Here is a 27975-nt window from a genome sequence, read left to right on the forward strand (position 1 = left end):
GCATAATTTATTTATAATCAGTCATAATATTGATCGATCAACAATACGCATGGTTACTTCTACCGCATAACCTAGTTAATCACTTTTAAAAAATACTGACCTGTGTTAATAATTATAATATGTATAAAAGCACTCGATGTTTTAGCATTATTTATTCATGACTACATGAATTATATTTGTAATGTATATAAACATACAAATGAATAAGGACCTCAACTGAATAACAACTGAAGGGTTGTATTTGATTTGGGGATGATTCACAAAGCGATTGCACAAATAGCCAACTAAAATATTGACTTTTGTGTGATTTAGGGGAAGGAGAATATTGCATTTGTGCATTTGCTTTCAAACGCTAAATATTAACTGCACTTGGTGCTTCAGCATTTTACGTTATTGTGGCTATGATATTCATCTAAAACGTTAATAAACACCAATGTGGACAAGTATCATAACTGGAAAACACACGAAGGCTGTTATTTGATTTGGGACTGATTCACAGCTCTGTGATACAGCTCTCACGAGCGCTGCTAAGAAAACAAACAAAAGGGTGCAAATGCAGCACCTCAATCGTGCATACGTAACACACTTCACACACTCTCTCTCTCTCTCACACACACACACACGCGCGTGTGCACGCGCGCTGAATGAAGTTTCTCCGGTACTTTGTGAAGTTCAGCAGGGGAGACGAGGCAGGGGGGCAGCCAATGAGCACGCGGGCCGCTGTGACGGAGGGCATGCGGACCCGCCCCCAGCATGGATACGCTCAGCGCGCAGCGCAGCGCGACACACCGCCTGTCACTTTACACTCACAGGACCGGGGCCACCATGGCACAGTACACATCCGAAGAGTTATTAAACGCCCCTTCGTCGGAACCGCGCGTGTAGCGAGAGCTATAGTAATATAGGAGGACGGCGCGGGGCGCGCGAACGGTTTATTTTGGCGCGAGTTAACGCAGGATGCCAGTGTTGCCGAAAAGCCGGTAAGATCGCAAAGTGAGTTTGCTTTATGAGAGCTACCTCCACATCAGCACCACACAAAGGGATTCCGCGGGATTCAGTGCTTTAGCCGAGTGTCAGTTGGGTCTGAATGTCCTAAAAGGAGCCTCCGAGGACCCTTTGTTCTTTTCTTTTGTGTTTTTCTTTTCTCCTTTTTTAACGAAATGGAACACTTTGCAGCAGAGTGCCTTGTGTCAATGTCCAGCCGTGCAATCGTTCATGGTCCTAAAGGGAATAGAGAGATCAGACCCGAAACTGCGGCTGCTCCCCTGCACGAAGAGACCAAGGAGGCTTTGGTGAAGGACAACTCTTCTCTCTTCGTGGTGGCCAGAATCCTAGCGGATTTTAACCAGCAGAGCCCCAACCATTTTGCCGAGCAGGCAAAAATAAAGGAGGAGAGCGTGCCAGCAGCCCTAACGAGAGAGGATGGAAACTCTGCCACACCTACCGCCATCCCCGCCGACTCTGCCTCTGCCCTTAAACAAAGAGGCAAGCGATTGAGGGCTCGGATTGAGCAGGAATCCCCACAGAAAAAGCACAAATGCCACTATTCAGGTTGCGAAAAAGTTTATGGCAAATCGTCCCATCTCAAAGCTCACCTAAGGACACATACAGGTCAGTTCCCACTGCAGCCAAGTGTTTTGCCGTTTGTTCTTACCAAATCTTACCTGTGTGCTTATCAGAGAGACAGACAGACAGGCACTGAACGCGGTCGGGGATAAATAACCAAACAGTGCGGATTTACCCCAGGGTTGACTTGTTTTACACAGTGTAACCAACCAACAATGCCACTGCTTCTGTGTACTATAGGAGCCAGCATTACACACACATATATAGAGACCAAATAAAGAAAAACAAAGACTTTCCTCACGATTAAAGTCCTCCTTTACTCCCTCTTAACCGAAAGTAGGCTACTGTGTTATTTAACTGAGGCAAACAGCGTCGTAAACGTGGCCACGCCCACTAGAGAAACCTATAGCTAGTCAATAGCAACAGTTCGCCCATGCATCCCCCCTCACCCCCCCCTCTCTCTCTCACACACACACACACCCCTTCTCAGCACACTGGGTGGGTCACCTCTCCTTTTCACTCAGAAACGCTTTGTCAGAGCGTCTGTGGAAGTTGGTCGTGTGTTTGTAGACACAATCGCTCTTACAGTAGCTTTGCATTAGCTTTGGTGTGCACGGTCGCTCAGGCAGTAATCAGCAGCCCCCCCCCCCCCTCTTCTACCCTGTGGAACACGCTATACTTCACCCACACGCCCCTAGCAAGCCCAAAGCACTCTACCCTCACCCCACACACGCGAGCATGCAGCGCCTCACCGAAAAGTTTAGGTTTAGGTGTGGGTGCACGACAAGAACAGCGAATTAGCTAACTAGCTACTGCAGCCCACCGCGGAGACCCCCGACACAGGCTCACAAACGCAGCCTTTGACCTTTCTCGGTGTGCTGACGCTCCTCGGGACGCAAGTAGAAATAGCAGAGAGATGGAAAGTGAATAAAGAAAGAGGGGAAAAGGGAGGAGGGGGTCTGCTTGTAGTTCTGCAGATGCTTGTCTGCTTCTTATGCTCTTTGTTGTGATGTGCCACACCCCCGTCGGCCAGACTGCCAGCTGATCTGGCCAGCAACAGACTCAGCTAGACGAGCTCAGAGACAGAGCAGGCGCACTCCACACAGCACCGCCCTTTACCTCTCATCTTTAGGCTTTTGTGCCCAAATTCCAGCAAAAATCCCTTCCAAGTCTAAAGGTGCTGCTTTCTCACTACAGCCATTTGTCTCATATGTCTGGCTGGCTGTAATGCTGTATGTCGTTATCACTAGCCTAGCATCCTGTGAACCTACAACAAAGACAGTCTCTCCACAACAAGAAACAGGGTGATATGGTGTTAAATCATAAAGATCTCCTAATGTAGACATCATCAGACAAAACAGGGCTCCATATTGACATGCACACGCCCTTTTCACATGCAAGAGTAAGTGCAGGAAGGATGCCACATGCTCTGCCTGGTTTCATTACCAGTAAGCATGCTGTAAAAAGTAGAACAGGGCTGAAGTTGACTTCAGGTGTTTTTGAGGTCGAAAATGAGGTCAAATGTTGCTTTTGATGATCTAAACTAATATTGTGCTTCACATCGGTTCATTCAGAGCACTAATTCGGTTGGGCGAAACCAGTATAACCATTGAAACTGCAAGTTACCACAAGAAGCAAGTGTTTTGGGTGTTTTTTTTTTTGTTTTTTTTTTGCTAAGGAATTTGTTAAGTGAGCTTCAAGGATGACTAGAAGTTTCATTCTGTCTCACAGAGGTCTGCTGGACCTGTATGACCACTGCAGGTGCTAACAGAAAAGTAGAGCTTTTTGTACACTGCCTTTCTTTTTAGTGCATTTCTTCTTTTTGGGTTATATAATAATTCAGAAAAGCAAATATGTATCCAGTTATATTAACACATCTAATTATATTTACTAATGATATGCTAACTCTTCATCACCATTACCATTTTATCTTTTTGTTTCCCTTTAATGTATAATCATAATTACTATGAGGAGTTAGTGAGTGGTGAACGAGGAGCAAAGCTATGTGGTCATAGGTGTGTAGTCATGCTTACATGCCCACAAAGTGAGTGATGCAGTTTGACGCCACAGTCTGTGGCCTGTGGACAGTCCTGTTCTTATGGAGGTGGAGGGGGTGCAGGGGTAAACTGTTAAGGCCTATCCCGATGCTTCCTCTATTAGCTGGGCTATTCTTTGCCTTCCTCACTGTTGATTGGACCTGGCTTAGCCCGCAGGCCTGCGATTGGGTCGTGTTCTGGTTGAATAATGAGTGTTCCGCCTCATTTGTTTTGGTAATCAGAGAATGTGGGTCATTTGAGTTCAGCAGTCCAGGCTCAGCCAACCTGCTATGTGCTGGGCGCCTTTTCCTAAGCACTCAGCAGATTTTCCTCTCAGTCTCAACCAGTAGAGCAAAGAGAAAATGGATCCCTCTCCCAGCTAAACACCACTGTCTAATTGAAGGGGGAACACAGTGTTATAAAAACAAACGAGGGGAGCCAAGTGAGCTGGAGTCCTCATTTGACTTTAGTAACGCCCTGAACTCTTAGCCGACTCTGGTTTGAACTCTGCTTTGGAACATTTGTCTTCCTGAATCAGAAACTGGGCATGCAGTTCGGTTCCTTTCAGTCATAAAAAATTATTTGGAGTTAGGGATTGCCTTTCTTTAATAAATGGGTCAGTTCAGCTTTGCTGATGGTTTTGATGTGCATTGGAATGCTGAATTTGTTGAACACTGCTAGTTTTTGCTTGTAATTTTGAATAATGTTGCTGTTTGCCTTCCAGCTGCCTCTTGTCCATGAGCTTATCTTTTCTTTGGGTCTATAAGTTAATGGTATTGGAATGTGTCAAGTGGTTGTGATGGATGCAAAGAATGTACTCCACTGTCACTGTGACTTACGTGATCGTCTGATTACAGTTGTTCTCGTTGACAGCAATTAGTGTTGTTAGTTTTCACAATCGTATGTTGACATCACAACAAACAGAATGTGGACAAGTGTATTTTTATTTGGGGTTAAGGCAAATGCATGTAAATACAAAAGAGCAGAACATGCATTTATTTATGAGACACATCATGGGTTCTAACTGGTGCTAGAACATCTTTAGAGGGCACGTAATGTTTGTTTATTTGAGATCAAGCCTCATGGAGCAGCTGTGCTATGTATCAACAGCTAGATTGCTATCTAGCTAATCAGCCAGTTTACAGTTCCACTGATTAGCTTTTGCTTTAAAAGGACAATTAAACTTTTGACACAATTTCACAATTTTGACCAAAATTTCATTATTGTGATCGAGGCCTACCTCCATTTTCTGATCTTGACAGGCGTCATGTGGATGTTACTTTGACACGTATCACCTACCTGGCTATTGTTGAACACCAGGTATACCCCTTCATTGCAACAATATTCTCTGTTGGCAGTGGCCTCTTTCAGCAGGACATTGTGCAGTATTGTTTAGGAATGGTTTAAGGAACATGGCAGAGTTTAAGTACTTGACTTGGCCTACAAATTCACTAGACTCTGAATCTGACCAGGCATCTGTGGGATGTGCTGGACAAACATGTCAGATCCATAGAGGCCTTACCTCACAACCTACAGGACTTGAAGGATCTGCTGCTAACATCTTGGTGCGAGATACCACAGAACACCATCAGAGGACTCGTGGAGTCCGTGCCTCAATGGGTCAGAGCCTGGGGCAGCACAAGTGGAGCCTACAGAATATTAGGCAGGTGATTTTAATGTTTTGACTGATCAGAGTATATCTGGAGCATAGCTCAGGGTGACTGTCTGGGACGGTAGGAAAGCTGCTGTGAGAAGAGGAGGATAATGGTGGAACTGGAGCAGGTGTACTATTGTGATCAAAAGGATGGTTACACCATGTGACAGAGGGCTTGACTCACTGCTTTGAAGGAAACTGCAGTACAGTATGCATTGAAATGCAAATATAGTGAGGACAGTTTGGAGGAAAAAGGAGGGGATGGTTTTTTGATGTAGCATACCATCATACTGCATTGCATATTGCTATATTCATGAGCATAACTACATTATTTGCTAAAGCCTTAATGACTGAGGGTTTACCCACATTATGCAGACATCTTTTCAAGTTAAATCCTTGCATATTACATGGCACATTACTTGCCACACGTCTCAACCACATGCAATTGCCTGATTGCAGCAAGTTGGCCCTTTTTAGCTCTTGGATGTTTGCAGTGTTGTTTTGTACGGCCATGTGAACCATGTGTCTGAAGTTCGCCCTGGCCATTCCCTGTAATTCTGTGGTGACTTGTGGTTACAGAATGTTCCCGTTTGAGATAAGGTTATTGGAATGACCTTGAAGTGACCTCCCAAGAAGTCTGCTACAGCTTAACTTGACTGTACCAGGGACTGGTTTTAGTAGAGTCTTTTCTCTGAAGGTGTTGTGTTTTAAACATTACTTTGTATTGTAGGTTTTAAGGAACATTTCAAGGAACCTTTTTCTTCTAAAAGCCTTTTTGAAGGTTCCTCAAAAGGTTTTCCCAGTTTTAAATTAAAGAACCTCCAAAATGTCTGGAAGGATTTTATACAGTGTAACAAGTGTACTTAGCAAATTTTGGAGATTAGTGTAGGTTCCTGGTTAAGCTTTTTTCGTCTAGAGAAATCACATGTTATTCAGCGGAAGAACCCAAGCCATAACATACTAAACAAATACTGCATGTAACTTACTTAATAATGTCTGTAAGCCCCTTAATTGGAGTTGTTCCCAGTAAGTAAGCACACAAAATTTCTTAAACGTTTTTAGTATTCATCTTGGTTACTCTTTTGTTGCTCAATTACACCCGAAATATCTGATTTGATAAACAGAGATCCATGTTAGAAAAACAATAATATAGTAATAGTAATATAATCATAGAAATGTTGTGATATATAACATAGAAATAATGTTAAATAATGTTAAAGATTTACTAAACATAAAGATTATTAACAGCAAATATGAACCAGCAGAGTTTGTTTTAGCAAAGCAGCCTTATTAGCATATCAAGAATTTCAAGAATGGGGTCTTTAAGGATTATGTGTAAGGCAGTTGTATCTGTATCACACAATGATTTACTTTGATATTAACTTTCATTGCCATCATAATCTTAAAGATAAGACTTAGAAATAATATGTAATTGATTAAAAAACAACTTTCCAGCAGAACTGGCTGTTCAAATTCTATTCTCCAAAAGTCTGGGAGTAGAAAAAGTAGAAGCAGAAGCGTGTGAAAGTATAAAGATGGCAAGCTAGAGGGCAAAATATGAAACTTTTAAAAAACTCAAAGTTACAAAGTTTAAGATTGTGCAAAGCTTCCAATCATATTCCTTTACACAGATTGGCTGATTTACGGAGTAGCATGACTAGCACTAAATGTACTAGGGCCCAACAGGGTAGCAGTTTTTAGAATTCTCATTCCTTCAACAGGCCAAAGTTAGAGATAAGAAGAGGAAATAAGCACCCGCTGTTGCTTTTGTGTGAAATGGAGTGGGTGGGGGTCCATCTGAGAAACACTCTCATGAAACTTGAGAGTTTCTGTGCAATGAGAGGAAGTGACGTAGTTGGTGGAGATTGACAAAGCTGAGACTGTTACACTTGTGGGCAATTTAGTGCACACGTGCTATACTGATACTGTGCTTGCTTTCTCTTTACCATGGCTTCCTTTTTACCTCCAACCCTTTTGTTCAGAAAATGTCTGCTGTATATGATATACAAAACCACATCTCTGTCTTTCTGCTCTTTCCGGTGCAGTTTATTTCAAATGTAAGATGAAGCCTAATATGCTTTTGGCTGTTGGTTAATTACTAAACTTACTGTTGGAAATGGTTCTGATTTGGGTTTTTGTTGAAATCTGTAATTTAATGCAAATTCATGTTTGTTTTCAAGGGAAGTGTTCAGGAAGTTCATTAGCTGTACACATGTGTTTGATTGGCAAACCTATGAGGGAGCCTTGTGGTTGGAAAGGGTGCATGTGGGTCCTGTGTTTCAGGATTATCTCTCCCAACATAATCCAATCTGGCCTCTGTACAGCTCCAATATGTCCTCAGTGCTTATTTACCGTGCGGAAGACTTACATCAGCAGAACCACAACATCTTAAACAATGAAGCAAAATTCTTCACTCTAGAGAGCTAAGCTACAATGGTCTTGTAGGTCTCTTTTTATACATGTATTTGTCTGTAGTAAAAAGTGTACTAAGACATGGCAGGTTAGAGGAATACATATTGATCATTATGCTGCTCCTGTTTAGAAGGGTTCAGCAGGTTCAGGGTCTAAGGTTACCAGACAGCTTTTGTATGACTGCCTGCATCAGTGAGGTGAGGGTTCCTCTTTGCCCAGGCCTGTTGGACTAAGCTATGGAAAATGGGCTGGTAAAGCCATACATTGACAAAAGATTGGCTAAAGCAGCTTTAGGAGGCGGGATTCTGAAAAGTGCAGCATGTCAGCAAAGAAGGGAATGCTGTTTTACAGACTGGAGATCCCGTCACTTATCCCACAGAGCCACAGCCTGGCTATTTTGTGATGAGTTGAGCTTTAAAGTCATTGTATGTTCCATTTGATAATCTAGCAGCAATATCTGTAGAGGCTAATAGGATGACCGTTCCCCTTTGGCATCCTGAAATTGAATAACGGGTCATGTAGTGGAAAATATAAGGTTAGCAGCCATCACAAGATATGCACCGATGAGCTCATGTCTCAGTCATGTCTATCACAGGGGCAACTCTAGCCCTTACTGTTCCTCCATAAAAGGCCATTATGTCATTACATTAGCTTGGGACAGGCTTCACAACTAATCACCAGCAGCACAATCCAATCTAAGGGACATAATGACAAATTTCACAGTCGGTTTGTCATTTTGTTTGCTCCCTTAACCTCAGTGCTCCTGAAGGCTCCTCGCGGCATTGTGCTCTTGAGGCGCCCTCAGTACCACCTGGGGCTTCAGAACAAAATGTGCGTACAACAATGTACATATAAAAAAAGTGTCCACATTGGTTAAATGATGTGGGGAGATGAATTCAGTACATAGACACATGAGCTGCTTTGCTCAGTGTGTATTGGGGACACGAATTCAGACAACACTTTTAAACCAATTAAAGCCATGGAACATGTGTGGGGTCTCAGTGATTTGTTCTTTTTCCTTTCCTGTGGGCCATCGTGTCAGGACATTTATATCCTGTGTAGCATGACCTGACGCAGGTTCAGCTTGAAAGTCTAATAGGTGGGTGTAAGCTGGGTATTCTGGCCCAGCTCTGGTTTCCACCCGCTAACCTGGGAACAGAGCCAGGCTAATGACAGTGTTGGGCACGGCGTTTGGGGACAGCAACGTCATGTTAGGAATTCTATACCCCCTCTGACTAGGCCCATTTTCCATTCCACACTACACCTGTGGGCCCTCACTTACAGAGCAGAGGACAGAGCAGGAATAGTGCCTGTGGGTACACTTTGACTTTTGCTGACCTGCCAGTACTCAGTACTGTAAACAAGGTGTTTAGACAGTCACTGTATTAGTGCTCATTTCATTGCAGCTGTGGATTGCACAACAGGGGCACTAAAACTCTATGGATAATTTGGACTTTGACAGAAGTTTCTTTGAAGTGTTCAACAGTGGGCACTGGACTGCGTTCTCTCGCGCTAAAGTCGGCGTCCCCCATACTTATGTCAGTGCACCATCAGGTTACCAGAACTGAATCAACCCTGAGATACACTGTATGAACAAAGGTGATGGGACACATCTCTTAACCAGTGAATTCAGGTGTTTCATTCTGTCTCATTGCCACATGTGTATAAAATCAAGCACCTAGCCATGCAGTCTGCCTTTACAAGCATTTGTGAAAGATTGGTTCATTCTACAGAGCTCACTGAATTCCAGCAAGGTACTGTAATAGGATGCCACTCTTGCAACAAGTCAGATGGTGAAATGTCTCCCCTCCTAGATATTTCACGATCAACCGTGAGTAGTATTATTGAAAAGTGGAAGCATTTAGGAACCATAGCAACTCCACGACAAAGGGTCAGACCACATAAAGTTTCAGAGCAGGGTTGTTGAGTGCTGAGTGCTCTGCCAGCTAAATAACTGCAGAATCTCAAACCTGCTGTTAGATCTGCAAATGGGAGGACCAACTCTTTATAAATTTCTATGGATTTATACTGGGCTGTTATAAAAGCTCCTGTTTGTGTAATGTGTATGTGTCCTAATATTGTGTCCATATGATGCATGTAAAGCTGTTAGCTTTCCAGTTAAGCTAGTACTAGCACCACACAATTTCCCTAGTCAGCAGTATTTATATTAAGAGTTTGTTATTTGCTCAGTGATGCACTGAAGGTTGCACATTATGTTTTGCCTAGTAATAGGATTTAAAATCACGTTCAGAATTGATGCATTTGGCTCTTGATTAGATAGATGTGGAACAGCAATTTGATACCACCCCTGTTTTTGTTCATGGTTGAATGCTTTAATTTAGTACAAACTAAAGCAACTCTAGCAAGACCACACACTTTTTCAAGGCCTGTCTATAACTGCAGTTACACTTTTTGTTATATATGAATCAGAGGTGAAGTATTACTAAATTATAAAATTACTTAAGCACTGGTCTAATCCCTTCAAAACATTCACCCTAAACCAAAAACCTAATCCAGTGCATCAGTGCCACGGATAATTGCTCTCTTTCTCTTTTTCCCACTCTCTCTCGTCTATCTCTTTCTCTTGCTCTCTTGCCCCTCCCCACATGGGTAGGGTGAGGTGCTCCAGCCCCATGAGTATTTCATCATACAGACACTCAACCGTCCAATTCCAGCCATCCATCACTCATTAAATCTTCCCTACACAGCTCTTAGGTGTTTCTTTGCACCAAAAATGCCCTTTGTTTGTCAATCAATTCCATTTGTTAGGTAAAGTTTAGATAATGCTCCAGTGCTTTTATTAGGCTACAGTCAGGTCCTCACGCTTCCTATATTGTCCTTACTACCGCACTGCGCTCATATATTCTTTAGTTAGCTTTGGCTAAGCCTTATAACAGCCACTCTGTTCGTCTCCATCCCCCATTAGATTTTTTTCATGGCTGTGGCTGTAGGGGCTTTAAGTAAAAGAGCTGTTGAAGCGTTGGGTGTGCTTGGTGGGGCCTGCCTTTTCTCGCTCTTGAGCTGTCACCCCTGGGGTGTCAGTTTCACCTGGCAGGCTAGAGAAGATCCAGGGTTGACTTGACTCTTTTTTTTTTTTTTTTTTTTGCTGATATTTTATGTTATTATTCATCTTTTAGAACATAAGTAGAAATGCATGGAGCCCTCAGCGGGCTTGTGTTATGGTCCCAGCATGCTTACGCCGCCTGCAGTACTAGTTGTTACACCACTGTCCTCATTCATTGAGCCACCAGTGACTAGTGCTAGCGTAGTGCTGGATTGCTCTGCACTGCCCAGGACATGCTGTACATGGCAGAGGAAAGGGGAGGGGGTTGGGTGGGGTGAAATACTGGGATCTGCTGTCACTGCCCCCCCTCTCCCCATTGATGTAGGTCATTTATGTGGCTGCATCTGTGGGCAATCTGATTTGCCTGCTCTCTGTGTCAGGAGCAACGACCGCTGCTGATTTTCGAAGTAGAGTTGGGTGGGAGAATGAGCAAAGAGATAAGACAGGGTGGAGAGAGACAGATAGAGAGATGAACTTCTTTACAGTGTGGCAGATCATTGGCTGTCTCCAGGCCTCATATTTACATTAACCGTCGCCTGTGAAGTATTTGACCCTTTCCTGTCGAATGAATCTATGAGCGAAGGATCCAGGGCAGTTGGGCTCTCTGAGGCGTGGTCATGCATGGGATGAAAAGGCACATTCAGACGCTAGGCACTGGCCTGGGGAGGGGGGTGTGTGTGTGTGTGGGGGGGGGGGGGGGGTCACCCTGCTATTTCACATATAGTGGTGAAAAGACCCCACTCTGTCTTAATGCTGCCTGTCTGTCATTGGGAGCATGATGAGGGGTCATGCATGAGGGGCTCTGTAGTCCACCTGCCCATGCCAGCGTTTCTGTAGACATAAACAGCTCCTAATGGCAGCAGCTGTCTCAATGTCCTTAGTTAACCAGGGTTAAAAAGATTAGCCCACTGGCTGCAGCAAAACAAACCTGCCAGGCATTTTTTAAAAGCGCCCTCAAGGCCAGGGAGAAGCTCCACTTCAGCTAATTGATGAGACTAAAGTGATGAGATGGGCAATTCTATGAAACATGCTTCTGTCCTGAGAGAGAGAGAGAGAGAGAAAGAAGACTGCAGGACTTATGGGAATGTGTCTGTCTCACTGTATAGTGTGAGTTCATGTGTGTGTGCGTGTGTGTCTGAGTGTTGCAGACAGTGGGAGGAGTGAGTTATGGTTATCACAAATGGATGTCTGAGTGAAATGGCTGACAGTGGAGGCCCTCCCATAACGCACAAGCTGTTGTTCATATGATATAATTGAGGTTCAAAAGGGATGGGTTTTTTCTGCATTTCCATCCCAGACAAAAGAGGATAGTAAATTAAACATGGCTTTTTTGTTTCACCACCCAGTCTCTCTGCAAGCCCAGTCCAGTCTCTGATCATTACACCTGGCCCACCCATGTGTCTTTGTTCCACCCATGCTCAGCAGTACCATTAAGCCCCAATTTCTCAAAGTCAAATGAGTGAATGGAGACAACAGACTGAAAGCCTGTAATGACGCACTGGGCTGTCTGTGGTTAGACAGACCCCTCCTCAACACGCTTATTCACATGCGTACACACATACGAGCTTGCATGCAAGGTGTAATGTCCTTCTGGTTTTGCCCTCTCTGTGTGTTTTTTTTTTTTATCTGGGTCAAACCACACTAGGAAAGTTTTGACACTATCAGCAATCTGCTCACAAGTCTCCCCTCAGCATTCGCTATGAAATATCAGTTGCATCCTACATCGACGGTCCTGTGGCACTAACACACTCCATCTGATGAATTGAAGACAGACGTGACTTTATGACAAGTCGTCCTTGAGCCAGTGTTTGTGGTTTTTGGTCTCTATGGTATATGTGGCCACACTGAGCTCACTCTTTGGCACCCTCCATTAGATAGCGGGTGTGACCCACATCTCTCCTGCCGTGGTTTTAGGATGATAACCGCGCCCACTCCCGCCTCTCCCGTCTGACTCTGATGACTTAGCAGAGAGTGAGGTCATGGAGCTAAGGCTGAAGGAGAAAGGTGAAGAGGAGGAGAGCCTATAGCAGCTCCTCCCCTGGCCTGATCTGAGAACAGTATCGTGCTATCTTCTGCTAATGGGCTGCAGTTGGACAGGACGAGGCTGGTCCTGGACCGGAACAAAGAAGCAGTTTATATCCTGAGCAGAATCTGGCTGGGGTGCAGCCTCCGCCGCTCTCGTGTCATTAACCCACTGTGGAGAAGCACGGCTGGCTGGCTTCTTCCTGGCCGTCGGCCACAGCTGTAAACACAGGAATAAATTACATCCCACTGATGAGTGCTACCAGTGCATTTGTGGTGCCATTCTGTGCCTCGCATTTGCCTTGGTCTGCCACTGATCTCAGTGGGCATGCTCAGTGGAGCGCTGGGCTCGACGTGGTAAGTGCTGGGTTGCTAATTCAGAACGTCTAACCAGTCCTTCATGTGATCCTTCGAGCTGACCACACGACAACTTCAGGCCTCTATTTTAGGAGTGTTTATGTTCATCATAGACATATTACTTTGTTTTGGGCCCTTAGAATAGAAATTACCCCTTTTGGCTAAGATCTGAAGCCTCTTTCTCCACGATCTGAGGCCTGTTTCTCCTTCCTGAATCCTAGTTATTGCAGGATATAGCACGTCTAAAATATCTTCAACCAACGTCCTAAAAAACTAGGCTTTATTTTAAAGCTGTAATAGCTCATTTAACACAATGCCTGTTTGGCGGGCGAATACACTTGGAGGGTGAGTACGCTTGTCTGTTTTTCATTGTCTTACTAAGTAGGGCCTTTCGGTAGAAGCTGTTTCCCAGGCGACAATAGCTAAGGGGCGACTAGTGAAGTTTTAAATGTGGAAAAGCTCATTTTGGTGCATGTTTGAGGGGCATCTTCAGAAATCACGTGTGCATAGCCCTCAAGCTAGCACAGCGTGGGCTGGGAAGTGCACTTTTATGAGGCTTATAGCGCTCAACAGTCAGGAAGGATTCATTAGCCCTCCCACTGGTGGCCATGTCTCACCACCTCCCTCGCCTGCCTGCGTGCAAGGCTCACGGCTGAGGAGGCTGGAGGAATGTTATCACTGTCTCTCCGGCATGCTGGTAGCTCATTGTTGGAACAGGTGACCGACATTAAGTCTCCAGGATCATTATTCAGTCTACTTTGGGGTTGCTCAGATACAGAGCTGATCAGATGTCTGAAGAGCAGATCGTTCTCTTTGAAAGGCCTCTCTCTGATTTCCCACTGGTTCGTTCAGCCCATTCAACTAGACCAAGGCTAACCAAGGCTCTTCTCCACCTTCCTGAGTCTTTTTTTGTGCAATTAAACCATGGCCTTGCCATGTGCTCATGTGCTCGCGGGGAAGAACGAGAGCCGAGCAGTTTATTTACTGACCCAGTGGCACCGAAAGGGAACAGTTATGTAAGCCTGCTACCTGTGACATAATCGTATCTCCTCAGAGGGGAAGACACTTGCTGCTCAGTTCGCTGAGGTGCTGGACGTGCGAGTGACTGTGATGTTACAGCCTCTTGGGGTAACTGGGTCACTGTGTTCGTTAATGCAGAGCTCAGAACCAAAGCCCTTCCCTAATTACTAACCCGTTTTCTGAGAAAGGCAGGGGCACGCACTGTCCTTTTGGCACCATGCCAGAGAGAGAAAGAGAGAGAGCGAGAGCGAAAGAGAGAGGCTGGCCTACTAGCAGCCTCTGACGTCAGACACCCGCAGCCCATGCCTTGCGCTAGAGCGATATTTGCCGATAGTGACACCACAAGCACCCCCCCTCTTGAAATGTTGGTGAAAAAAAAAGGAAGGCAGTGATGGGAGTGGTTAGAAGGGATGTGCTTTGTGCAAATTCGCCAAGTCATGGCCATGTGCTTGAAGCAGGGATGGTGTGGCACATTTCCATGCTTGTGGCTTCTGTATTGTTTCCACACCGAGACAAATGGAGGGTGTATTTTTTGAAGACTCCCCAGTGTCCCCCAGGGTTTGATTGCTGTTGTCCAGAGGATTTCTTAGCCCCCCACCCCCAAGTCCCCCACCATATTGTCCTTTCTTGTAGGTCTGTAATTCAGCACAATGACAAGGATTAACCTGCTAAATGATTAGTGTGTTTGTGGAAATGCTGCTTCATGTCCTTGTTTGTCACAGATGGACAGACAAGCAGAAAAGCCCTGAGCGCAGCAGTTCCTCTGAATAGGTTGCACGCTCTTGTTTTAGATGTGCGGTGACGCAGCGTGACACTTTTGTCTGGAGGTTTCTCTTGACCGCACGCACGCAAAGCTCCCTCTTCACACTGGCCTCAGGAGTGTTCTGGACAGTTGCCATCAACAGCAGCACAAAAGATAGCCAGAGTGGACTCTGGCTTAGCTGACCAGAATTATCCAGAATTTTACCTGCAGTCAAATCGCTACTGCTGCTATGGCACTTTTTCAAACTCCCACGCTCTCTCAGATTCATTTCCTCTCATTTAACTGTTTTCATATACATAAATAAATGCAGTCAGTCTATGCAGCACACTTGTCTCATCCTGCAGTTGCGTAAGCCCTTATAGTGGTTAGGATTTCTCTGTGCATTGAGCAGTCATTCTAGCAGACCTGCTCATCTTTCTTATAGCCAGTGAAATATTGATGCTGTTGGATCAGCTACCTTCGCCCTGAAGCTACTAGAAGACACACCGAAACTCTATGTGTGTGTTTTCAATCATATAACCCTGGCTTCAGTGAATCTCCTGCAGCTTAGTTTACTCGTAGGTTACTGAATGAATGTTAGAAAGCCTGTAAAGTTCAATGCTGCTGTTTCTTTAAAAACTAGGCTAATCTTAGATTTGGTCTATTTATGTTTATATTCCAGGATGATGGTGAGATCCAGGATGTTTAAACGAGGCCAAACAAGAGTGACCCTTTTTGGATTAGTTCACGTGGGCGTAGAAGTGATGAAGGTTCCAGAGGAGAGAGATTGATATTGTTGTTTTGTGCAAATGAAAGTTCATGTGTGCGTGAGTGTGTGTATGTGTGGCAAATGAGAATCAGATGATGGCGTGTTTGCGTAGGAATGGGAGCTCCGAGACTTTATTTGCTCGCCTTTTAGCCGGCGTGAGAATGTGGGTGTGTGGGGCCTATCGTGTTCCTTTTGTTGTGCGTCAGTTTGATGTACCGTACTGAAGTGAATAAGCAAGAAAAAGCATGTCTTGAAGATAAAAATGTGTATTCGCCGCATGTGCCGATAACGTGTGTTTTTCCATTCTTGTGCTGTGAGTGAGTGTAATGAATGACTAAGCTGGAATGGCCAAACTGGGTTGTTTGTTACATTCTGTGCATGGCTTTGTGTGAATGCGTGCGAATGTACACCCATTAGCCAGGAGAGAGGGGGAGTTGGTTACTCCACCGAATGTGTGTGGAGGAGAGTGGCAGGATGTTAACTTAGACAGAGCCGGTCTAGACTCACTGGGCCTGGTGCACTCCTCTCCTTACTGCCATTCTATGGTGGGGGGAAGGAGGGGGGGTGGTCCCTCCAGCAGTCTCTCACATAAATCTGGCATAGTTTTGTTGCTTTGTAACAAAGCCTTGTGTCCTCAAATCGGTAGCTTTGTAGAAAAAAAAGGTTTCGTAATGTTCTCCATGTCTATAGGCTATGAAATGTTAACTTGATGTAAAGAGCAGCTGGTATTTTCAGCTGGCATTTTCAAACGGTGTAAACACACCCACCAAATGTGACTGTTGTTCGAATTTCATGACAAATGGACCAATAGAAAAGCTCTAAAATGACTTGCAATAAAATCTTTTACATTGACTTCCACTGAAAGTTAAGACGGCCTTTTCCTTCTCCTGTAAAGTTGCCATGTTGGAGATACGAGGCTTTAGCGTGACAGCAACAATATGGTTTTCTATTACAGCCTTTAGGGAAACCACAAAACAAAGGCAGTGGCGATGGGCAGTCTGGGCACTCACATGGCTTTTTCCGCTTTGTCAGGTTTCCCTGTTTAATGAGTCAGATGGGCAGTCTGACCCCTTTCTTTTCTCCTATCGTTTGCATGTCAAACGTCTGCGGTCACAAGACAAAAACATGCAGGGGCCATATGTTGTGAAACGGCACTAAATTCAAAAGCAGATCCTCCGATCTTTGCCTTCACAGCACATTGGCTTGGAGAACTGCTGCGTAAAAAGCTGGTAAAATTAGAATGGCGGCTTCTGCTATTGCAGGGCAGAAAACCAGTGACATGGAAGTAAGGCGAATGGTGTATCGGACATGTTTGCCCCCGCTTTTCAACTGGAGATGCTGGATACAGACCGCATACACAATTTCCACATGGAACTGTGAGGAAACCACACCAAGATATATAGGCCCATCTGGGTTTGAGTAGATTTGTGTCAAAGTCTACTTTTATTGCCTGATGGAAGAGGGGGGAAGGGTATAATTTCCCCATGCGTGGAGTCACTAATAGTTACATGTTGGAACAAGAGCAGGGTAGTACTTTAAAGATCTTTAGCATCTGAAACCTGCCTAATTAGACTGTGTCTGGCTCCACAGCGTGTACGCGTTTAGTGAAAAATGCTGCTTTGCTTGCATGGATCTCGCTTTCCTATCAAGCCTGGAACTGCATGGGTTGCGTTTTACCACGACTGGTGTTAGTTATTGCGTATTTAAACACATTTGAACTTGATTAACATAACATACAATAAATGCTATATGTCTTTCGCAGCTTTTTGTTTCTTAATCTAAGTGTATTTCTATTAGCGTGAAGCAATACTGTTAGCGGATATGGCCCATTTCTAATGCAGTGCAGTCCTGTTTAGTGTTTAAGGCTTGCAATGGTAAAAACAGCTTTTTCACAGGCTTTTTTTACTGATGGAAGTCTGTTGGGAAAGGGCCAATGTGTACTTTTTGCAGTGCCTCAGCAAATGCTGAAAAGCATTAGGGCCTGTATGGCTGTATATCAGCTGTTCATTTATAATCTAAATGCAGGTTAAACCCCTGAGTGACCTGTGTGTGAATGAGCTCTGCCCACCAAATCATTCACTGTGGTCTACCATTGAGTCCTATACTCAGAGCTAAAACAGAGTCCTTGATGATGTAAGAAGCTCACTATATTGTATACAGTGGATGTGTATTTGTGTGACACAAGTTTGTCCTTATACGCCTGTCGGGATTCTCCTTCCAAAATCCAGGTCCTGACCTCAACTACTGAAACAGAAACAGCGGTTGTTTCAGTTGTATGGATGCAGGTAGCGGACGTCCGAGAGCACACTACTCTTACACTACTAGATTCTGGGTTTTGCCCATGTTCCAGTAAAACAGAGAGTCTGCAGTTGCTTAATAGGGGCCATACTGGATACAAAAGGGCATGGCAGGACTCAGCTGTGCTGAAAGAACTCTTTGTCCACATAAGGGTTGGAAAAACTGCTAGGTTCACATCAGTTGGCACAGAATTCCCTGTTAACTGCTGCTAGCGACGCATAGTACTGTTGATGACTTGTGGCCTCCTTAACACCTTTGTTCTGCACTCAGCAAGCTGTTGAAATACAATCAAATCAACATGGGCTCGAATGACTGTGAGTGCAAGCAAAATAAGCAAAATTTGTCCAGACTGTGTAAACATGCTGGTTTGTATTTAAGCTCATTGTGCTTTATTCCACATACGACAGTATCGGGATAAAATGACTTGGGATTAATTTTTATTATTATTATTATTATTATGCCAGATATTATTATTATTATTATTATTATTATCTTTTTACATTGACTTCCATTGAAATTGAAGGTTTCTGTTCTTTCGTTTTGTAGATACAAGGCTTTAGCGTAACAGCAACAATGTGTATTGTGTAAAAACACCACAACTTTACATGTTTCCAATGATTTCTACTAAACATTATTATAAATAAATCATGTTCTAATATTTATATATAAAAAAATAACTTCTAAAATCTACTTACTGTTTAAAAACCTTCAGCAATCTACTTTTATTGTATATACAAAGACAAAAAATACAATAGCAATCAATTCCAAACTTTTAGAAAGTGAAGAGTAGGGTGTTTCTTAGTTATTGACAGTGTATGCTGTCTTTTGTCTTAAGAAGGAATTGTAATGTATACATTAGGACTACCCTGTATATACATTACAAAGCTAATGTTGTGAAAACATGATAGTTATATGCCTGAATGTCAGTCTCGGTGTTGAGTAAACCTTGCAAAAATACTGACAGCTGTGTGTATGTGTGTGTGTGACACAGGAGAACGGCCCTTTCCCTGCACCTGGCCCGACTGCAGTAAGAAGTTTGCACGCTCGGACGAGCTGGCCCGCCACTACCGCACCCACACGGGCGAGAAGAAGTTCGGATGCCCACTGTGTGACAAGCGCTTCATGCGGAGTGACCACCTGATGAAGCACGCCCGCCGCCACTCCGACTTCCAGCCGGCCATGCTGAAGAGGCAGCAGGGAAGCGGGGGCGGGGCGGCTGGAGGAAGCAGCACGCGGCCGGGCTCCCTCAGCGACTACAGCCGCTCAGACGCCTCCAGCCCCACCCTCAGCCCAGCCCTTAGCCCCGCCCTCAGCCCAGCCAACTCGCCTTAAACCCGGCCGCACTTTCTGCCCTCCGCCCCTGGTGCTCCAGGATTTTTTTTTGTTTTGTTTTGTTTTTTTTTGTTTTTGTTTTTTTTTTAAATCCTCATAAATTCTTTTCTGTCAAGAAACAACAACAAAAAAAAAAACAACAAAAAAAAAAAAAACAGTGGTGTTGCACACTTGTTAGCGGCCACCTACTCTTTGCTAATCCCTTCGCTTGCTGTGGTGTACTCTACTGTACATAACCGCTTCCTGTAGTGCAATTTTCTCGTGCAACTCCATAAAAGAGAAAATTATAGAACACAGAAAAGAAAACAAAAAAAATGCCTTTCCCAGATGGCAATATTTACATTACGAACCATATGTCTGTATTTTTATAGCTTCTGGCCATGGCCAGATTTCCATTTTATTTCATTTAAAAAAATCTTTTTTTTTTATTTTTGTTGCTTTCATTTAATCAGCTCTGTTAAAGTGAACAAATAACTATACAAAATTGACAGGTATACAATGAGTTTTTCTCTCCTTTTTATTTAAAAAACGGGTGAGGGGGAGGGGCACACACACCTCAGGATTCAAGACAGTTGTTTTTTTTTTGTTTTGTTTTTTTCTCCTTTAATATTCACCTTGACTGCACAATACAAGCATCACTTTACTCTGAAATTCAACAGGGGTTGAATTTTGTGCCCTGCTCAGGGATGGCCTCGTTAGCTTGAAAGAATGAACATGATGAAGAGAAAACATCCATAAGAAACAGCCTTACACTCAACAAAAAAAATTGCACTCTTCCTTTGTCTTTTTTTTTTGTTGGTTTTCACATCAGGGGAAACTAGCACTGGGTTTAACAGTCATTCAAACTCACTATTCTATTTGATTTGTCTGTAAGAGGTGGTACAACAGAGAGGGGACTAGAATGGAGTGAAGGGCAATGTGTTTTTAAGACTGGAAATAACTTTTGTTTCTTTTTTTTCTAACATCGCTATCTCTCAGACCCTTGTATATGTTTTTCCCCCCCACAAAGCTGTGGTGGTTGTTCTGGCTGGGTCCTGATTTCAAAGGGAAACCTTACATTGTATGAATGTAGGTGATGAAACCGCCATTACATCGCTCTACCTGCCCAACGAGGAGCATTACAGGCCAATTGCTCCCCTTTACAGAACTGAACTAAATCCCCCTAAAAATGTGGAGGATAAAGTTTCAAAGCAGCTGCCTTGCACCATAAAGACTGCACATGCATCAACTTCAGGGTTTTTTTTTTTTCTTCTCACAACAGTACAGGTATACAACACACCCAGGAAGGGACTTTGTCGGGATCTCTTTGACTCGCTCTCAAAAGCACACAAGCAGGAACCACAAAGGAAGTGTGAAGGAAGGTTTTTTTTGTTTGTGTTCTGCCAGGGATATCCAGAGGTGACAGGAGGGTGGGATGGGTGAAGGAAGGTTGTTGGCAGAGTCTCAGGTAACAGCAGACACCCTGGACCTCTGCCCTGCGCCATGCCCCGCCCCGCTGTGGCCGGTCTGCCGCCTAGGAAACGTCCCACACTGGGCTATTCATAGCGCACTGGAGAGGAGAGAGGAGAGCCACTGCAGTGGAGTTGTCCTCTGCCTGCTTCTACCTAAGGAGAGAGAGAGTTAGACTGACAGGGAGAGGGATATAGAGGAAAAACATAATTGGAGGGAGTGATGGAGAGTGTCTTTTTTCATCACAGGAAGGCTTGCCCAGGCAGGATTAAATATAGGCTTGATTACTGCAGGTTTTCTGAGTGGAATGATGGTGCGTTTGGACGGTTCTTGTCAACTTGTGAAACTGTCTTATGACCAAGTCGTAATTACAGTAGGTCATCAGCAGCTGGTCAGTTTATCACGTGAACAGTACATATTGTCACTGTCTGTACTATAGACTTCTGTCTGCTTAGCTGCAAAACTTTTCAGGAGGAAAAAAAAAGGTTCTTAACTTTAATCTGCATTGATGTCAGAAGATTATAATTTTGGACCTTTTGTACTGGTCTATTCATAATAACATTTTTCATATGATGTAAAGGGCAGCTGTCGTTTTTAAACGACATTTTTCAAATGTCAAATCTGGAATTATGAGGTTTTGATATATCCAGTTCTAATGGACCAGTGTTCTATTGGTCTGTTGTTTTTATGTGGTGTCAGAGAATGTAGAAGCTTGGGATGCATCAAAACTTGTAAACTTGTCTGAGTGCAACTTCCTTGCGGCAAACCAGGAAATTCACAAGTTTATGAGGACCGCCTGGACGTACCAAAAGCTGAGGCTGGGCTGGATTGCCGGACCAATGGTTGGAGAGCGAAGCCTCCATCAAGAACAAAAGCAGCTATCCTCAGGAGACAGGGAAGAAAAGCCCTTACCCAGAGAAGCCAGATAAAGATGGGGGGCTTTGTTTGTTATGTGCGGTCCAGCAGAAGAGATACCCAGTGAGCTCACTCAGTCTAACACACCCCTCCACTCCCACTCCTAATCATCCAGCGGTATAGAAAGAGCGTCCCCCCCCATGTGCTGCTATGCGTTAAAAGCGGTGGGGTGAGGGGATCCCTCTGACTGGATGGCATCCAAAATGTCAGAACATTTAAGTTATTCCATACAGGAAGGTAAAGGCCAAATAATAAGGGTCTTACAAGAAGGGGAAGGCTCACGAACAACGAGAGAGATTATGTTATCAATTATAACGAGAATGTATAGCATGTCTGGCGAGATGTTATCAGAGGTTTTTGCCCCTCGGCGCAGGACGGAAGGAGACTGAGTGCTGATTTTACAGTTTCGTTTTTTCCAGCTTTCTCTTAACCTATTCTCCTCTTTCTCAGAAAGGCTGGATAGATCCCAGTCAGGCAAACGATCAGGATTTGTGTTGTGCAGTGTATTATGCTAATTGCAGTGAAATCAGGAGACTCCTGACAATGGACTTTTTTTTTTTTTTTTTTACATACTGGTAATATATCCAGACCTCTACATACACTTTTTTACTGTTGCGGACACGCTGGCGGAAACAGTCAGGGTTTCCGCTAAAACACATTACCTCAATAAACCTCTATAGCAGCTGCTTTAAAACTTGATTCTCGTTTCAAAGGGGTTCTTTAGGCTCTTGTGAATGCCGCTACCAAAACCCATGCAGTAATGCAGACATATCGTTTGAGTAAACAGTGATTTGCCGTCCTTTGCTTGCTTGTAGCCTGGGAGGATGAAGATCCAGCGTGAGAAAGTGGTCTTATGTTGCTTCAAGCCATTCCTCACAGCTACACCTCATCAGTTCAGGCCAGAGGCTCTCAAAAAATCTACCATGAATAGAGGCATCACTGTCTAAACTACTGTGGCAATGCCTCTCTCTCACACGCTCACACACATACACACACACATTCATATGCGCATGTGAGCACACACACCCTCATTGACCCTATCTTTACACACACTCAGACTTGTCCAGCGTCACTTCTACAGGCCCTGTTATTCCTTTGTCATTTGTCATATATGTGCTTATTGAGCTTCCACACCAATTTAGAGGGAGGATCGTTTTGTGACCCCCACTGCCTTTTGAAGGCGGCACATTTCCCTGCCCAACAACCTGTTGCAAAGTCAAAGCGTCTTAACTCAGCTGTAATAGCAGCTAGCCATCCCTTTCAGATGTCTCGATACTCTCGATCTGTGCTCAGAGACTGTTGGCAGCTGTTAACTTAGTCAGTTTGTCATCCACCTGATTGGTCAGCACAGAGAAAGGCTCATTAGGTAGGCCTTCAAGGATGGCCTACCTAATGAGCTCTTCTAAGAGCCCCGCACAAAAAGGCAGCAGCCCTCTGTGCATAAAACATGAGGTGTCCTGTGTGCAAAAATGCATCTCTTCCATTGAAAAAAAGGCCCCCCAGAAATGTGTAGAATTTGATCCTCCTATAATTCTGGTACCCCGCCCCTTTGATCCCCCACAGCAGCTGGTGGGATATGCTTCTAAATGGTAGCATAGAAAGTGAATGCATCTTAAATGTGGACCATTACTTTTGATTTATCCAAAAATACTAATCGAAACAAAAGTTAAAAGTTTAGAAATAGGCTGAATAGTCTTTATTTCTCACAGCGCTCTCCTAATGAGCTACTATTAGCTCTACTGACTACATTTAAGATGCCCTCACTTGCCAAGATGTCATTTTCCTTGCAGTGTAGGGGCAGGAGGCTGTGGAAACTGCCCAGCTGGGGGATGCAGTGTCCCAGAGCAGCGGGAGCAGGTGGAGGGTCTGTGAATACCAGGCCTTGTCTCTCGATCCACCCTCCCTTCCCTTCCCCCCCAGGGCCTCTCTGCCCAAGCCTTTCAAACCAGCACACATAATCAAGGCTTTCTCTTTTCCCTTTGCCTAAAGAAAACACCCCTAATGAAAGTAAACAGCATCACAGACGCATTATTCCTGCAATGAGACCACATGTAAAGCTGTCTCGCTACTTAGATCAACTGCCCTGCCCTCCCTGTAGGCTGATTCCAGAAGTGCACTGTGACGTGAGATTCCACCCTGTTGCAGCAAACACTGATACACTAAGTTACAACAGTACACATTAGCTAAATCACCTTAGCTACCAACCAAACTTATTATTATTATTATTATTATTATTATTATCATCATTTTTTATTTGGTTTTCCAACTTCTTATTAGAACATGGCAACACCTTTCCATCCCTCTCTGCTTACATATTTTCACCATCGGCGATTTTCACCCATGCTACTAGAGAGCCAATGTACTGCAGCGGAAGTAGGTCATCTCTGTGCGTTCTCCTCACTGCTGGTCAGCGTCGAGTGCTCTTTAGGGGACAATGGTTCTTCTTTGCTGAGGCAGAGGAATGGCCATGGTCTCCATCCGTAAACTGTACTCTTTCCAAAGGTGGTAGCATGTTTAAATAGCATCAGGGACTCTTATGGGCCTCCAGAGAGGTTCGATAAGAGCCTCCTGGAGGTAAAGTTTCACTGGTGAGATAATATGTGATGAGGAAAATCTGTGTTCATAGATATAAACATCTGCTTGACTTAACGGACATTCATGCATACACGGACACAGGTTAGTGTGAGATACATGTAAAGATTAGCTTCTTTTTTCTGTCTTTGTTGTTCCTCATTTTTCACTGTTCCAATCTACTTGAATCAGAAGCGAGACCATTGAACACGGATTGAGGCATGTCTTGGGTAAAACTGTATTTGCTTTGTCCTTGGCTAACAAGTCAAAATTCACACGAATTGCATGTGATCATGGAAATACTCATCTGGGTTTGTTTATTTGTAATATTCTTTTTTCAGATTATTTGTTCAGAATAATAAGTATGTTTGTAATTATCATTATTTTGTTCTGCTTATTGTCATTTACTGTTCCATGTTTTATTTTCAGTCCACTGCAATGAAGCTTGCTCCATGCTATACTGTTGTTGTTGCTGTTGTTTTTGTTTTTCTTAGGCATTGAGGGAGGTAGACTTCCACAGTTCCCTCTTCAAGAGACACTGAACGCTCTTTGTTTTAGGCAGGATATAGCTGTAAAATTTCTCGTATTTTTTTTCTTTTTCAAGACGTGTTGAGCTATGGAGAGAGGGGTGGACGGTGAGGTGAAGTTGACAAAGGGAAATCCTTTCTTCTCTAAGCGTCGCATGAGACTGATGTGATTAGCTTCATTTTCACATGTCGCATAACCATAGAGACCACAGCATTGTGAGTAGGTAGTGTAGTTCCCATATTATTATTATGATTATTATTATTATTATTACGATTGTTACATTTTGTTCTTATTTCCGTGGTTAGAGACTTATGATCACCATCATGTTATTCATCATGTCTTTCCGAACCCATACCTCTGCAAAGAAACTGAACTGAGAAGGTTTTAAATGAAAATGTATGAAGTACTTTGTTTTGTTTTGTTCATGGAATGCATATCTGAAACGACGGGCCAACTATAATGGCAATATTATCTGATCTGTCAGTATCTTACAACTCGAAATGTCTCAAAATGGAAAAAGAAATAAGGAGTGCCCCTATAATGCGGATAATTTATTTTCTTATTGGTTGACAGAGTGATACTAATCAGTTTAGTAGGTTTGGATTGAAATGTAGTTCTTTTGATAGCACATTAGGTTTGATAATGAGTGCCAAAGGCATGACGTTGTAATTCCAGTACAACCCTTAGACAGTTAAAAGCATTTAACACAATAGGTGACATTAAATAAATAACCTTGTACAGTTTTTTCTATGAGTGATGTGTTTTTACATATGTGTACAGGATTGAATGATGTGCTTTAGATACACAAGTATTTTTAAGTTGAATTTTTTTGTGTGTGTGATCTTCTTGTACTTGCTTCTGTTGGTTTCTGTTAGTCTGTTTTATGTTATTCTTAATTTGCCTCGGTTGTACAATTTGGAGCGTATATGGTTAGAAAGCCTAAACTCGTGGACGTTATATTCATAAGTGAATACCCAACCATTCCAAAGGATTGCAATTGCATTTGCTATAAATGTGCTGCTTGTATCAAACCAATGCATTGAAGCTTCATTAATTTGATGTATTTATTTTATGTTCTCTTTTTGACTGTGATGTATTTACTGAAATACATTTGTGACTAGATCATTTGGGTACTTTTTTTCTTCACATTTCTGCTGCCCCCCCTCTTGCCTTTTGGTAGACTTGCTACCATTCAGTTATGCGATGCGCATGCCAAGTTCGGACAGACAGGATGAGCAGAACTCCCTGACCTGCTTCCTTGCGTGTAAATGCAGGTGTGTGTATTGTTATTATCTTGTCGCCAGTCCTGGTTACATATGTGAGTTTGAAAGACTGACATGCAAAACAGGGTTTAGGTCTATGGAACTGTTGCACCTAGAGCTTGAAGAGGTGGAAGATGCCATTGTAAGGGCCGAAGTGGTCCTGTGACCTATCACTTGAGATACTGAGTGAACAGTAACTGGAGTCTCACTGGTTTGGATTCCTGTCTTTTTTTATAAGGCTTCTAAAACGGATGAATGCATGAATGTTTAGTCAGCCATTTCACAAAGCACATTTAAAGTCATTCGCTGAAGACTCACACTTCACAAATATATGACTCATTGAGGTACTCTCGATTGTGTCTTCAGGAAACAAAAAAAGAAACAAAGGCAGGGCTAATCTTTGACTTTTGAGATGTCGATTGTCCCAGAAAGACATATCTGTGAATCACTAAAAGTCTGCTGTGTGTCCCCCATTAGCTGTGCAGACTAACCCTGACTTGTGGAGGAGCTCCGCAGGTAGAACAGCACTGTGCTTGTGCAGTTTAGTTTTCTTTTTCTCCAAAGAAACCCACAAGTGGCAGTTAATTCCTTTCTGTAAATGGTATGGCCAGGAGGAAACCCCCATCCACGTCACTCATCTGTCAGTGTAAGCACGCTGTAGGAAACTTCTCCCATCTTCTCAAATGCTTTCCTTGTTGTCGCTATCATGCAGATACCTTAAGCACCTCAAAACATTTAGAACGAAGGGGGGTGGAGTGTAGACTGTTACTATATGCGAAGGCTTTCGACGTTTCGTCACCCTCTCAGCTGCGGACAGTGATGATTAAGAGTGCTTTTAAAGCATGGGGTCACTCATGTCTGCTCAGTCGCATCTTAAGCTCTGTGGTCAGAAGTGACACCTTTTTTAAAACCATCCAGCTTTCAGTGGAGTCAGCAGTGCTGTGATAGCAGGTGTTGAAGAACACGCGTGGCTGGCTTACTATACGAGGCTCACTCAACTCTACACACAGTCCCCACCACACCCCACCCAGGGAGAACCCAATATAGAAAACTTCATGGTTCAAACAGCAACATATATATTCATACTATTTATCACTAAGTCAACATCTGTTCCTTTCCTTTTTTTCTTTTTTTTTTGGTTACTGCAAAAAGATCTACAAGGCCCAGCACCTGATGATGGGTTGGGCTGACAAAAGAAGGACCAGATGGTCTACAAGGCTTCTTCTAGCTGGAAACTCAACAAATCAATAGATATTAGTTATATTAAGTCATTCAGTGGCCAAAACTGATCTCTCTCACATCAATGATGCACATTTGTTTGTATTAATAATATTATTATTTTTATAATTATTATTACTCTTGACCCTTCAATCATGATAAGAACAAATATACATGTTGTATAGAGAGAGGCCCCAGGCTGTCCTCTAGGCTTCCTCTGTGTGTACTCGGCTTGCCTTCCTGATGTATGTTTTAGTCTCTTTTTCTACATAACCATGCGATGCCTGTTCCAGTGACTACAGCACCGCTGTAATGCTCTTTGTACAATAACTCGTAACTTCTACTACGGCCAGTTCCTATCTCCATGACCTCATTCAAACAAAAAAATACTGCCATGTCTCAGCATACTTTTTTTCCCTGTTCTTTCTGTTTTCCCTTTCTTTGTTTCTTTCTTCCTCAATCAACCAAAATCACTACAGTGAAGTATTACAGTTGTACAGTTCCATGAATTATACAGACTATTAATGTTGCTGGTCTATGGTTGCTCTGCTGTACCTTTTTATGACATTATTTTTTACATGTTAGACAATATATTGTGACTCTGTCCTATGCAAATATGAGAATTAACAAGAATTTGTCAAATAATGTATGTTGTCTTAACTTGTATGCATGAAATAGTGAAGTTTACATTTGAAAATAAATTCATAAATAAGCAGCTTTGCGGTGGTCATGTGTGTGAGTTATTGCTGAGTCCTTCACT

General features: G+C 43.4%; 1 protein-coding gene across 1 annotated transcript; it reads left to right on the top strand.

Annotated features, from left to right (window-relative positions):
- The first annotated feature begins 799 nt into the window (after positions 1 to 799).
- klf13 (Kruppel like factor 13) lies at positions 800 to 27934 on the top strand. Its single transcript, XM_072670824.1, has 2 exons — positions 800 to 1611; positions 18932 to 27934. The coding sequence occupies exons 1-2, from the start codon at positions 1161 to 1163 to the stop codon at positions 19270 to 19272; spliced, it is 792 nt and encodes a 263-aa protein (XP_072526925.1). The 5' UTR covers positions 800 to 1160; the 3' UTR covers positions 19273 to 27934.
- Positions 27935 to 27975: the final 41 nt, after the last annotated feature.

Source organism: Salminus brasiliensis, chromosome 2 (assembly GCF_030463535.1).
Source record: "Salminus brasiliensis chromosome 2, fSalBra1.hap2, whole genome shotgun sequence".
NCBI lineage: Eukaryota > Metazoa > Chordata > Actinopteri > Characiformes > Bryconidae > Salminus > Salminus brasiliensis.

Bases quoted from the DNA above. Each gene is read 5' to 3' on its own strand.
- klf13 (XM_072670824.1), top strand. From the start codon at position 1,161: ATGGAACACTTTGCAGCAGAGTGCCTTGTGTCAATGTCCAGCCGTGCA. The intron at 1,612-18,931 runs GTCAGTTCCCAC...TGTGTGACACAG, and splicing joins TCACCTAAGGACACATACAG to GAGAACGGCCCTTTCCCTGC.